Source organism: Chlorocebus sabaeus, chromosome 24, assembly GCF_047675955.1.
Source record: "Chlorocebus sabaeus isolate Y175 chromosome 24, mChlSab1.0.hap1, whole genome shotgun sequence".
NCBI lineage: Eukaryota > Metazoa > Chordata > Mammalia > Primates > Cercopithecidae > Chlorocebus > Chlorocebus sabaeus.
This window is the reverse complement of record NC_132927.1, coordinates 67768841-67783468: the sequence shown is the minus strand read 5'-3', so window position 1 is coordinate 67783468 and position 14628 is coordinate 67768841. Positions and strand designations below refer to the sequence as shown.

General features: G+C 38.2%; 1 protein-coding gene across 2 annotated transcripts in view; it reads left to right on the top strand.

The window, feature by feature from the left end:
* PPP4R3A (protein phosphatase 4 regulatory subunit 3A) overlaps window positions 1-14628 on the top strand; it is a 50949-nt gene that overhangs the window by 33698 nt on the left and 2623 nt on the right. For both annotated transcript variants that reach the window (XM_007987603.3, XM_007987604.3), the window contains 7 exons: window positions 1939-2070; window positions 2174-2276; window positions 4253-4411; window positions 10378-10547; window positions 12983-13125; window positions 13613-13803; window positions 14254-14480. In XM_007987603.3, coding sequence (XP_007985794.1) covers window positions 1939-2070; window positions 2174-2276; window positions 4253-4411; window positions 10378-10547; window positions 12983-13125; window positions 13613-13803; window positions 14254-14480 — 1125 coding nt within the window. The remainder of the gene's footprint in view (window positions 1-1938; window positions 2071-2173; window positions 2277-4252; window positions 4412-10377; window positions 10548-12982; window positions 13126-13612; window positions 13804-14253; window positions 14481-14628) is intronic.

The following is a 14628-nucleotide window of genomic DNA, read 5'->3' as shown; positions in this document are numbered from 1 at the left end:
TGAAGGGTGCGCCTGGATCACGTAGTGCGTGACATGTGAGAGCACTAAATGTGTGTGCTCTTTTCCTTTATTTTAAAATAATTGAACCAATGATTCTGATGTTTTCCTGCTTCCCCTATAACAATTTGGAAGCAACTTTTTACATAAGAATAAGATATTCTGCCTTTAGGTTCTTCTTAAGGGAGGAGGGGAAAAAAGCACCCTTAAGGAAAAAAAAAAAAATCTGTTTAGAATTCCAGCCTGTGGTGTTTTTACAAAATAAGAAAATAGACTCTCTTACTTTTTGAAAAGATCCTATTTTATGTATTGTGATGTCAAAAAAATAGAATGCCATGTAACTGTTACGTTTAAATTTTTATTTTTAAAGTACAGTGCAGGATAGGTGCAAAAAAGCACCAGTTCGACCTGTTGAATGTTATGTCATGTTTTTCTTTTATAAAATATTAATGTCAGCCTCAGCAACATAGCAAGACCCTCCTTTACTACAAAAGTAATTTTTAAAACTTAGGTATGGTGGCATGCACCTATAGTCCCAGATACTCAGGAAGATGAGAAGGAAGGGTCTCTTAAGACCAGGAGTTTGACTGCAGTGAGCTATGATTGCTCCACTGTACTCCAGTCTGGGTGACAAAGCCGGACCCCATCTCAAAAAAAAAAAAAAAAAAAATTCTGCTAGAACCAAAGTATCTGTATTACTGAAAATAAAGGCTTTTGTTGGTCCCCTTAACCCATGAGCTGAACATAGGAACATATATGGATATACCTCAAAATACTTACACACAGTAGGACTCTTTTTTTTTTTTCTGTTTTGCAGCAGAATAACATTTCAGTCAATAGGACTCTTGATTCCCACTCTTCTTGATCATCATTTCGGTCTACTGTCTCCATTTTCTCTATCCCTTGTCCATCCTGCCTTTGCATACACATAGGCAAGAGCAGGGATTTTCTCACTGAATCCCTCTCAATCTTACTTACTACTTAGGTGAGGAATACCAGTCATAATAGGACCTCAGGAAAACCAGCCATCTATTTTCTTTGATATTTAGAATGTGTATAATCCATTTGTTCTCTGCACTCTCTAAATACCATAGTCTCATTTTCTCCAATTTCAGACATTCAGATAGTTTTTTCCTAAATTTATTTTAAAAGGAAATTTTATGTCACTTTTACAAATGGAGAACATATATCATTGGCCATAAATAGAAGGACTCTATAAAGATAAAAGCAATAGACTGGGCACGGTGGCTCATGCCTGTAATCCCAGCACTTTGGGAGACCCAGGTGGGTGGATCACCTGAGGTAGGGAGTTCAAGACCAGCCTGACCAACATGGAGAAACTCCGTCCCTACTAAAAGTACAAAATTAGCTGGGCGTGGTGGCGCATGCCTGTAATCTCAGCCACTAGGGAGGCTGAGGCAGGAGAATCACTTGAATCCAGGAGGTGGAGGTTGTAGTGAGCCGAGATTGTGCCATTGCACTCCAACCTAGGCAATAAGAGCGAAACTCCGTCTCAAAATAAAATAAAATAAAATAAATAAATAAAAGCAATGAAAGTAGAATGATGATGTAAATCCTACCTAAATATTCTTACTGTTAAAGCTATGGTCATAAAACCCACTGGCTTTCTTCAAAAGATAGATTACATTGTTAGAAAGTTGTAAAGATCTATTATCACCAAACTAAAACCTTGCTTTTGCTTTAATCAGAGGAATTGAAAGATAATAGACAAGAAATTTATATTTAGGGCTATGTCCCTGTACCACACTTTGGGGAATGAAACAGTCATGTGTCCTATCAGATAACTGAGTTAAACATTTCACTTTCTAGTTAACGAAACACCTTGAGCCTAGGTATAATGCTGTGGTATGTGTCTTAGTTTTTGCTTTTTCCATTCTCTCATAATAAGTGATTCTGAGTATGTCTGTTTTTTCTCTCCAGGATATTTTGCTCATCAACCTCATTATAGAACATATGATTTGTGATACAGATCCTGAACTTGGAGGAGCAGTCCAACTTATGGGCCTGCTTCGAACTTTAGTTGACCCGGAGAACATGCTAGCCACTGCCAATGTAAGCCATGAGCATTTTTATTCTTTTTCATAGCTAGTATATTGTGTATTGCTAGTGGGAACCAGTGCGGCTAAAGTTCATGGAAATGTTTTTGATTCTTTAGAAAACAGAAAAGACTGAATTTCTGGGTTTCTTCTACAAGCACTGTATGCATGTTCTCACTGCTCCTTTACTAGCGAATACAACAGAAGACAAACCTAGTAAAGGTAAGATAATTCAGGTTGGTAGTTAAGTTCTCTGTTCTTGAATGCTGAATTCAAAGTTGGTGTTAAGTAATCTTGTTAGGAGGCAGTTAGCGGGAGGTAGGGGCTGGGAGGACACACCTTTTAAAAAGTAGTAGTCTTTAAAAGTTCAAACCATCAGGTTAACATAGAGGTCTTAATAATTTGTTTGTTTGTTTGTTTTAATCAAAAGCAACCTGGAGTGTTAATAATGTATTTTGAAAAGAAAGATTCTTGATAAAAATTTCCCTGAAAGACCTGTAATTCCAGCACTTTGGGAGACCTAGGCAGATGGATCACGAGGTCAGGAGATCGAGACCATCCTGGCTAACATGGTGAAACCCCGTCTCTACTAAAAAAATACAAAAAAAAAATTAGGTAGGCGTGGTGGCGGGCACCTGTGGTCCCAGGAGAATGGCGTGAACCTGGGAGGCGGAGCTTGCAGTGAGCCGAGATCGCGCCACTGCACTCCAGCCTGGGCAACAGAGCGAGACTCTGTCTCAAAAAAAAAAAATTTTTTCCCCTAAAAGTACTGTAATCAGATAACAGAAACATGTAAAAGAAATAAGATAATTTTCTGTTGAACAATATTTGTATTCAGTTTGCATCTACACTGGTGAAATGGAAGGCAGTAGCTATGAAAAAATTCATTTTAAATTATATTCCAGATGTATAGACAGAGCTAGGATTTTTGCACAGTATTAAGCTACTTTTATTTATATTGAAGATATGTTAAGGTTTGTTATTTTTGCATTTTATTCATTAGAGCTTTAATGCATATGTGTGTGTGTGTTTAATTTAGGAGGTAGTTTTAGGTCTTCATTCGGAAATTGCTTAGTTAAGCTTTAGGAGTAAATACATTATTTTGTTGTTTGAATATTTTTTTTTTTTGGAGCCGAATCTTGCTGCCCAGGCTGAAGTGCGGTGGCGTGATCTCGGCTCACTGCAGCCTCTACCTCCCAGGTTCAAGCAATTCTCCTGCCCCAGCCTTCTGAGTAGTTGGGATTACAGGTGCCCACCACCATGCCTGGCTAATTTTTTGTATTTTTAGTAGAGGCGGGGTTATCACCATGTTGACCAAGCTGGTCTCAAACTCCTGGCCTCAAGTGATCTGCCCGCCTTGGCCTCCCAAAGTGCTGGGATTATGGGTGTGAGCCACCACGCCCAGCCTTGAATTCTTAATATAACATAATTAACTTATAGCACTCACATAAAATACATGTTAAATTTACTTTTTGTATAACTCCAGAATCAAGTCCATGAAATGTGAATGTCAATTTTTCCTACCTGCTTTATTCATATTAGGGTAAAGCTTGAGCCTTCTTTCCAAACCACGTTTACTATTCCTCCAACCTTTATTAAGATGAGAACTCATTGTGATTTTGTGGAAGGACTGTGTTATAATCCAAATGTGGGGGAATGAACAAAAAGCCTTTCAGAGGCTTGCTGCCTGGTGAGGAGTAAAGATAATTCAATGATTATAATTCAGTATAGACTCATTACAAGTAGTAAAGGAGGCACAAAACACACTGTGGAATCAAGGGAACAGGGAGACAGAGTAATTGCACCGAAGATGACACGGTGTCTGGCAGAACCTCACATAGTATATCTGTTGGAGAACGTGCTAAGATACTTGGTAGAGGGTCCTTGGATTTTGAAATAAGGCAGATACTCTAGATTTGTATCCTAATTCTGCCTTACTAACTTTTCCAACTTGGGTCTAGTTAGTTTAATAGGCTCATAATGTGAAACCAATTCCCTGTAGGGTTGTTAAAATTAAACTTTAAAGCACCATTCCTGGCACATGTTAGGCATTTGGTAAATGCTGATTTCCTCCTCCCTAAAATTAATATATTTTGGTTAATAGAAGGGATTTTACTTGATTAGAATTTGAGTTCTTATATTTTAGAAGGAAAAATGTTAGTCATTAAATATAATTAGTTGTGTTTGGTTTCTTTTAGATGATTTTCAGACTGCCCAACTATTGGCACTTGTATTGGAATTGTTAACATTTTGTGTGGAGCACCATACCTACCACATAAAGAACTACATTATTAATAAGGATATCCTCCGGAGAGTGCTAGTTCTTATGGCCTCAAAGCATGCTTTCTTGGCATTATGTAAGTGTTAGAATTATTTATCATCTTTGTATATTGTCATGTTGTTGATATTTTTACACCTTATTGCCCAAATGAAAAGACCACTGATTACAAGTCAGGAGATCTGGGTCGTAATACTAGCTCTGCCACTGATTATGCAGGTTTGCCACACTGAGCAGGTGTTTTTCTTGACTCTCTTCTTACTCAATATACAGTAAGGGAGTAGAATGTATCTACAGTGTTATATTCCGTTACTAAAACAGCACCATTGATCATTTTACCTTGGACATTTTATAGCAGGGGTGGCAGACTACAGCTGAGGCCAGATCCAGCCCGTGGCCTATGATTGTACAGCCTACAAGCTGAAACATGTTTATGTTTTTAAAAGGTGACCTGAGAAGAGGGAAATGAATATGCTACAGAGACCAACCATATGGTGGCCCACAAAGCCTAAAATATGTACTAGGTGGACATTTGTGAAAATGTTTGTAGACTCTTTTAGAGCAGTATAGTCTCATAATAAGATTGTTGTTAGACATAAATTTTTCAAAAATTGACTTTCACAGTGTTCTCAAGACCCTCGTTTGTTAGAGAAAACTATGTTTCTGAATTGAAAATAGGTTAATTCAGAATGTTCTTAAGCAACAGCCAGACATCTCAGGTAATGAGTTTCCGTATGTAAGTGGTCCTTATTGGTAAGTTGTTAGACCAAATTTAGGGGCACCCTAGAGGTTCTGTAAGAGATTTCTGCTGGTAATTTAATTTTTGCCTTTTGGTTTTTAAAGGTAAGTTTGAGTGTTTTTTGTTGTTGTTTTAAGCAGTCATAGTCATGCACTAATTAGAGGCCTGAATATATATCCGTTTTTGCTAATCTTCATTTCTAATTGTTTTGCTTAATTGATTTTTTTAAATCCTTAAATCATATAATTACATATTATAAAAATAATTATAAATTAAAATTTATTTAAAATATATAAATAAATAAATGGCCAGGCGCAGTGGCTCATGTCTGTAATCTCAGCACTTTGGGAGGACGAGGCGGGCAGATCACCTGAGGTCAGGAGTTCGAGGCCCGCCTGGGTAACATGGTGAAACCCCGTCTGTACTAAAAATACAAAGCTGGGTGTGGTGGTGCACCCCTGTAGTCCCAACTACTCGGGAGGCTGAGGCAGGAGGATCGCTTGAACCTGGGAGGCGGATGTCGCGGTGAGCTGAGATTGCACCATTGCACTCCAGTCTGGGCAACAGTGAGAGACTGTCTCCCCACCCAAGAAAAATAATAATAAATTTTATAAAAGCAACGTTGATTTCTTTTAAAATGCATTAAACTTCCTATCAGGGCAATATTATATTCATTTTTCTCATATACCTATCACAGAAAAAGTGAGAACAGCAAGGCCAAGGTTAGAGGGGGAGCTTATAGCTCTTTGACTTGTTCTTTTATGTAGACAGTAGAGTTTTGTTCAAGTGTGGAAAAGGGAATTTGAGAACAGAATGGAAAAACTGAATTCATGAATAAATTTAGTTTCATTTTACCAAACATATTAAACACTACTATATTTCATTGATTCAAAAAATGTGCATTTTTACACATTTCTGAAATCAAGATGTATTCTTACAATTAACTTATTTATGCCTAGTGTTCCATTATTGGAATGCTAAGCTTGTGGGAGTTATTTATATCCTGCTCAAGGTCATCACCCAGGTCTGATTTTTTTTTAACAAAAAAAAATTTGCAACCTCTAGCATAAATGGGTTCATGGCATGTCATTATAATTGGTAGCTCAATCAGTGGCATCTTAGATTTAATTACTGTCTTACATCTGGTGTACTAGGAAAATGAAGATGGTTATGACCTGGACTTGGCCATCAACGGAATCAGTTCATTAGGAGGAGAGAATCATGTGAAAATCAAAATGCAACAGTAATAAGCACTATATTGAGGGTGTTTGGGTGCATAGTGGAAATAATTCATTATAATTTAATGAGGCAGATGAAAAATTTCACACAAGTGGTAACTTGAGTTGTGTCTTGGTCATGGGAGAGTATTGCATTCTTGGTTGAATACACAGTTAAGATGTTAGTTGGATAAAAAAAAAATGTGGACAAAGTATATTTGGTCTTTTTTTTTTTTATTTTTGAGAGAGAGTCTCACTCTGTCACCTTGGCTGGAGTGCAGTGGCATGATCTCGGCTCACTGCAACCTCCGCCCCCCGGGTTCAAGCGATTCTCCTGCCTCAGCCTCCTGAGTAGCTGGGATTACAGAAGCACACCACCACGCCCAGCTAATTTTTGTATTTTAGTAGAGATGGGGTTTCACCATGTTGGTCAGTCTCCTGACCTTGAACTCCTGACCTCGTGATCTGCCTGCCTCGGCCTCCCAAAGTGCTGGGATTCAGGCGTGAGCCACCGCGCCTAGCCTACTTGGTCATTTTTAAAGAGAGTCAGGACAATGCAGCTGAAAGGAAAGAATTTTTCTTTAGTTCAGTTCCTCATTTCATTATTTTGCTTGCAGTATTACAAAGAAAATTTCTCATAATCTAATGAGAACTATGGACAGAATCTTTTAAGTAAATGAAAGTTTATTGTTCGAAACTATGTTAGCAAAATCTTAGTTATGTTTCATTGTTGATATTTTCCAAACTGAGTCAAGTTATCATTAAACCTAACTCTTTGAAATGACTTCTTGGTGTACCTCTCTTCCCAGGGTTGATACATAAGTATCTTCCTAACAGAGATGCCTGTCATTAGGAACAAGCTTTTTAGAACTGGCTTTATAGTATGCAATAGGAGTTTTTATCAAAGCTATCTAAGAACTAAAATAAATTTGAGGAAATTTAAGATATTTGTGGTTCTTCTGAAAAAAGTATACTTTGAAGTATTAGGTGTAGTATTTTTTAAGGGAGAGTTTATTGATATTTAAGTTTAGATGCACATACATAAATGCAGACAGTAATGAGCAGTTGTATGTAACAGTTTGGGAATTTCGGGAGCTTTTAATTTTTTTTATATTTGCTGTTGCTTAATTAGTATACTTTGTCATATTTAAAGACAGCTAGTTGGCCGGGCGCAGTGGCTCACGCCTGTAATCCCAGCACTTTGGGAGGCCGAGGCGGGTGGATCACGAGGTCGGGAGATCGAGACCATCCTGGCTAACACAGTGAAACCCCGTCTCTACTAAAAATACAAAAAATTAGCCGGGCGAGGTGGCAGGCGCCTGTAGTCCCAGCTACTCGGAGGCTGAGGCAGGAGAATGGCGTGAACGCGGGAGGCGGAGCTTGCAGTGAGCCAAGATCGCGCCACTGCATTCCAGCCTGGGCGACAAAGCGAGACTCCAAGAAAAAAAAAAAGTTTAAAAAAAAAAGACAGCTAGTTAAGTATGTGGGTGTGTCTAATAATCCTTTCTGGCCAGGCACGGTGGCTCAAGCCTGTAATCCCAGCACTTTGGGAGGCCGAGACGGGCGGATCACGAGGTCAGGAGATCGAGACCATCCTGGCGAACACTGTGAAACCCCGTCTCTACTAAAAAATACAAAAAACTAGCCGGGCGAGGTGGCGGGCGCCTGTAGTCCCAGCTACTCGGGAGGCTGAGGCAGGAGAATGGCGTGAACCCAGGAGGCGGAGCTTGCAGTGAGCTGAGATCCGGCCACTGCACTCCAGCCCGGGAGACAGAGCGAGACTCCGTCTCAAAAAAAAATAATAATAATAATCCTTTCTAAACTCAGTCTTTAAAGGCTAGGTATCAGATCTGTCAATTTCCTTGGCCTTATTAAGTTCCTTGGATCTTACATTATAGCCCTTTAGCTCATACTTTTATGTTGTTTGAGGGTGTTTTGTTGTTGTTATTAAAAACATGGAAATCTTAAAAAGGAATGAAATAAAGCTTTATTGTAGAGGCATTTATTCAACTATCATTAGTTACAAAGTAAAAAGTCACAAATTTATTACATGGAATCTCACGTTTTATAAAGTACAGATAAATAATGTTTTTTTGAGATGGTTGAAACTAAGCACATGAGGTTCCTGGAAATGTTAATGAAGGTTAGCGATGTGAGTGGAAGCAGAATGTGCTTTACATTGAAAATCCAGTGGCAGTGCCAACTTGGCCTGTCCTAAAAGCTTTCTCCACTCTACTTTGAGTGACTTGACTTCCTAGATCTTACTGGTAAAATTTTGAAAGCAGCTTTTTACTCAACAGCAAAGAATAGTGGTTGGATATTTTTGATGCAGGTTTCTTTTAAGGGATGGATTTGAGTGGTAATAATACAAAGTTCTTGATACAAAAATGTAAGCGCAAATGGAAATAAGGACCAAAACAAAAAGACCACTAGAACCTCATTCTGTCTACACCAGCAGTTTCTGGATAGAAGTGCTCTTAAAGAAGTGCAGTGGTGCCCATCTGCATTCCCTTGTCTTAGTGAATTTCAGGAAAGGAGTTTTTCACTCACCTAGGAATTACAATCAGACAAGAGGGGTCAGTGTGTGTGCGTGTGTGTGTGTGTTATGGTAGGACACAAGTCTCCACAAAGCCCGCAAAGTTGGAGTACAAATTCTTAAAATAGTAATACTCCTGCCTTAATTACTACAAGTTTAAAATGTGGTCTGTTAGCATGAGCTCCAAAGTACTGATTTTTATTCCTAACAAACAGAAATGCCTCAGTAAGTTCCTTTGTCAAATAAGCTTAAAAATACAAACTGAAAATACTGTTTTGGGAAAATAAACCCTTGTTAGGCTTTGACTTATCACACAGAAAGATGCCTCTTAGTGTTTAAAATGTCTTAGTTCACCATGATTATGTTTTTAAAATATTCAGTAGTTTAAAAAATAAAATGCAATTATTATTCTATAAACTATTTAGAAACTCCCTGCCCAGAGTGTTTCTTAAGAAAGATACACTCTTAAATAAGTTGCATTGTTAAGGCAGTTAATAACTGTACCTAATTGGGCATTCACTTGTGGACCTCTTTTCTGCCAACTAAAGAAAAATTGAGCTGCTTTACTCCTCTGCCTTCCCACCCAGAAACCGTGTCAGCATGGTTGCCTGGCTACCTGCTCATGAAGGACTTGATTAATAGCAAATTGGCAATTTAACGAGCCACTTCCATGATCTCCAAAGAAACCAAAATACAAACACAATATTTAATCTTGCCAACCGAAGACGATGTGACTGCATGAAGTGAGTATGCTTTTTTGCACTGTTTACAATAACTGGGGCATTAACTTACTGATAATTCCATTTAGGGAAAGAGGGCTTTGTTGAAGTCTAGCTGTCTGAGTATATTTGTGTCTTGACGAATGGTGACTTAAGTAACTCCCCATACCTCAAGATGTAAATATACCTTTTAATCTGTAAGTTAAAGCCTAATTAATTATGAAAATGAAAACTAGAAAAAAATTAAAAAGCATACTCGCTACAATAAGCATAGAGGACCACATTTTAAATAATATCCTCTAAATTTATTTCTAAACTATGGCAAGGCAAATTTTGGGTCATGCAGATTTTTGTGGGTTTATGGCCTTTCGACAGCCACATCTACAAATAAAATTTCCATGAACTACAATGCAAAATAATAAGAGTGTCCAAAAATATTGAAGATCAAATTATTAGTGGATTGCCCTAATAATATAAAAGGTCATGTTGAATTTTTTCATCTTAAGTAGTGTGATAGGTTCATTCATTTGTCTTAGCTCTTATTTTAGATGTAAATTACATTTTGGTCATTAGTAACTGGTTTATTTTCAGGATTTTTCTGGCTTTCTAAGACTTGTGTTCTATGATGACATACACTACTTTTAGAAGACATTTTTCTGATAACACTTTCATAATCCTTATCTTCAGGTTCACAGTTCCGGAAGTGCAAACATCACAAATAATTATTGATATGTGTTAAGTAGTTTTTCTTGGTTTGATGGTTTATTTTGTTTGGTAAGTCTAAAGTATGGAAGCGTGGTATGTGATTTAAACAACAATGCCTCTGTGTTTCAGGTGCCCTTCGTTTTAAGAGAAAGATTATTGGATTAAAAGATGAGTTTTACAACCGCTATATAATGAAAAGTTTTTTGTTTGAACCAGTAGTCAAAGCATTTCTCAACAATGGATCCCGCTACAATCTGATGAACTCTGCCATAATAGAGATGTTTGAATTTATTAGAGTGGTAGGTTCTGTATTTTTAATTAGAATTTTCATTTTCATTCTTTGAGAAAATTGAATATGCATTACCTATTATTTTGGCTTATTTATATAATATTTCCTTATATAATACTTGCTTCCTTATAATAATATTTTCTCATATAATATATAAGCTTCCTTATATAATATTTGGAGAGTTTTAAAAAAAAAAAAAAGGTACCACCAGCCTGTGAGAGATTTGATTCAAGCTACGTCTTACCTCTCAGCAGCTACAAATCTTTTACAGCAGGGGTCCTCAACCCTTTGGCCGTGGACCAGTCCATAACCTGTTAGGAACCAGGCTGCACAGCAGGAAGTACGCTGCAGGCAAGCAGGCGTTACTGCCTGAGCTCCACCTCCTGTCAGATCAGCAGCAGCATTAGATTCTCCTAGGAGCATGAACCCTTTGGTTAACTGTGAGGTAGAACAATTTCATCCCGAAACCGTGCGCCCCCGACCCTCACCCCAGTTTGTGGAAAAATTGTCTTTCATGAAACCAAAAAAGTTAGGGACTGCTGCTTTGTAGGATGATCACAGTAATCATTTTAAGAAAGCAAAACTACACTTGACAGATAAGCATTTGAATGTGTTTTTCTTAGCTTACACATTTCTAAAGACCAATTTCATAATACTCCTTATTCTCTAGTAATGTAATAAGCTAGTGGTTCTCATTGATGCTGTGCAAATTTATCTGGCATGGCTTTTTGTTTTGTTCATTTTTTTAGAGACAGGGTTTTGCTGTATTGCCCAACTGGGCTCAAATGATCCTCCCATCTCAGCCTCACAAGTAATTGAGACTGTGGGTGCATACCATAGTACCTGGATGTCATGCTTTTTTAAAAGTTGGGATAAAATAATACATAACATTAAACTTGCTATTTTAACCATTTTAAAGTATACATTCACATTGTTATGCAGCCATCACCATTATCCGTCTCCAGAACTTTTCTGGAACATGCTCTTTTTGGGGGTGGGGACAGAGTCTCTATTACCCAGGCTGAAGTGCAGTACCATGATCTCGACTCACTGCACCTTCCACCTCCCAGGTTCATGCGGTTCTTGTGCTTCAGCCTCTCGAGTAGCTGGGATTACAGACATGCACCACCACACCTGGCTAAATTTTGTATTTTTAATAGAGATAGGGTTTCACTATGTTGGCCAGGCTGGTCTTGACATCCTGACCTCAGGTGATCTGCCCACCTCGGCCTCCCAAAGTGCTGGGATTACAGGCATGAGCCTCTTCACCCAGCCTGTGACATGCTTTTAAAATACGCATGGCTACTGTGTGTGCTCACTTGGAAGTGGGAACTAAACTTTGAGTACACATGGAAGTAAAGAAGGGAACAACAGCAGATACCAGGGCCACTTGAGGGTAGAGAGTGGGAGAAGGTGAGCATTGAAAAACTACCTATTGGGTACTGTGCTTACTACCCGGGTGATGAAATAACCTATACACCAAACCCCTGTGACAGGCAGTTTACCCATATAACAAATACACACATGGACCCCTGAACCTAAAATAAAAATTGATTAATAAAACATAAATGTCCATGGCCAGGGATAGTGGCTTATGCCTGTAATCCCAGCACTTTGGTAGGCCAAGGTGGGAGGATTGCTTGAGGCCAGGAGTTAGAGACTAACTCGGGCAACATATCAAGACCCCATCTTTACAAAATTTTTTCTTTAAAACTTAGCCCTGTATGGTGGTACATGTCTATAGTCCTAGCTGCTCGGGAGGCTGAGGCGGGAGGATTACTTGAGCCCAAGAGTTCAAGGCTGCAGTGAGCTATGATCATACCACTGTATCTCAACCTGGGTGCCAGAGTGAGACCCCATCTCTTAAAAAAATAAAATACACATACCCAGCCCATACATCAGAATCAGAATCACCTAGGGCAAGACCTGGGCATTTACTTTGTAAAGACCCAAAGACCCATAGATAGCTGGGCGCAATGGCTCACACCTGTAATCCTAGCACTTTGGGAGGCAGAGGCGGGTGGATCACCTGGGGTCAGGAGTTTGAGACCAGCCTGACCAGCATGGAGAAACCCCATCTCTACTAAAAATACAAAATTAGCCAGGCATAGTGGTGCATGCATGTAATCCCAGCTACTCGGGAGGCTGAGGCAGGAGAATCGCTTGAATCCGGGAGGCAGAGGTTGCAGTGAGCCGAGATCACACCATCGCACTCCAGCCTGGGCAACAAGAAAACTCCATCTAAAAAAAGACCCATAGATGAATTGGGGACTATTATAGTAGCCGATATATGTTATTCCCATTTTTTATTGTTTGGCTATCTCTAAGATTATGTAATTTTATGAAATTAAGCTACTTTTGGTGGCTATGAATTTATTAAATTAAGCTTCATCTTGCTAAAATGACATTTTCCTATCATTTTTTCATTACTATTCTTTTCTGTAGGAAGATATAAAATCATTAACTGCTCATGTAATTGAAAATTACTGGAAAGCACTGGAAGATGTAGATTATGTACAGACATTTAAAGGATTAAAACTGAGATTTGAACAACAAAGAGAAAGGCAAGATAATCCCAAACTTGACAGGTAAATTACCATACATTTAAACATATTCATTCAACATCAAGTTGTGTGGTAGTGGCTTTATTGTTTATTTGATATTATTTGGCTTGACAGGGAACTGGGAAATCAGCAGATAGCAAATAGAAATTGTAGCTTCCTGTAAGGGTCAGCATAAATGTTTCCCTGAAGATTTAGCTGGTCGTTAGTATAATACTTTAGGCATGTATCAAGCTAGATAATGAAAAAAAAACAAAAAGACCAAACAGTGGCAGTGAGGCTTCATGTGTTCAAAATAAAATCAGAGCGTTATATTACTTGCTTTAAATTTACAAGTTACTAAGGTTACAAATTATTATTTAAAATTTTGTACATTAATCTACCTGGATTTACATTGATATTTTAATATTTGTAAATTTCTTGTTAATTCCCTATGTTAAGTTTAATAAGTCATCTGTAACAGTACAATTAAGTCCATATATGATTGTATTTACTCTTTCTTCTCTGCTCGTAGTATGCGTTCCATTTTGAGGAATCATAGATATCGAAGAGATGCCAGAACACTAGAAGATGAAGAAGAGATGTGGTTTAACACAGATGAAGATGACATGGAAGATGGAGAAGCTGTAGTGTCTCCATCTGACAAAACTAAAAATGATGATGATATTATGGATCCAATAAGTAAATTCATGGAAAGGAAGAAATGTATGTGGGAAAAAAATGGCCAAGAGAAAATTAAGGCTTTCTCACTCTAGATTTATTCTTATTTCTTGACAAAATGATTAGTTAATATTTGCTTGGAATGTGTGATGGCATAGGTTTTAAAGACTCCATTGCTTTATGGGATGTGACTGAATAGCAGTGTTGTGCAGGCATAGACTAAGTTTTCTTAATTTGAGTTGAATAAGGAATGTACTATTTCAGGAAGGGTAGCAATACTGAATATGATTCTGAAGGTTTCACTTCTTCTCTGGAGTAAGATCCAATGAATGGAATTTTGTTTAGTGTTTTGGTAAGCTTCATTTATAAATTGAACTTCAGTGTTTTTACCCTGTGGAGTAAGCTAGTTAAATGTATTTTAGTGTTACCTCATTTGGGGAAATTTAAAAAAGAATGAGTATGGGTGACAACTATTGACAGTATTCTCATTTTTAGTAAAAGAAAGTGAGGAAAAGGAAGTGCTTCTGAAAACAAATCTTTCTGGACGGCAGAGCCCAAGTTTCAAGCTTTCCCTGTCCAGTGGAACGAAGACTAACCTCACCAGCCAGTCATCTACGACAAATCTGCCTGGTTCTCCGGGATCACCTGGATCCCCAGGATCTCCAGGCTCTCCTGGATCCGTACCTAAAAATACATCTCAGACGGCAGCTATTACTACAAAGGTACATTTTTGACTCCCATTTTGCCCCCTTTTTTCCCAATTTAAGCTTTCTCAACAATAATTTTTACTAAGATTCCGTTTGGTTACTGCCACCTAGAACTGATTTAACATTCGCGAACTAGAGGATGAGTCCCCCCCACCACTTGAAC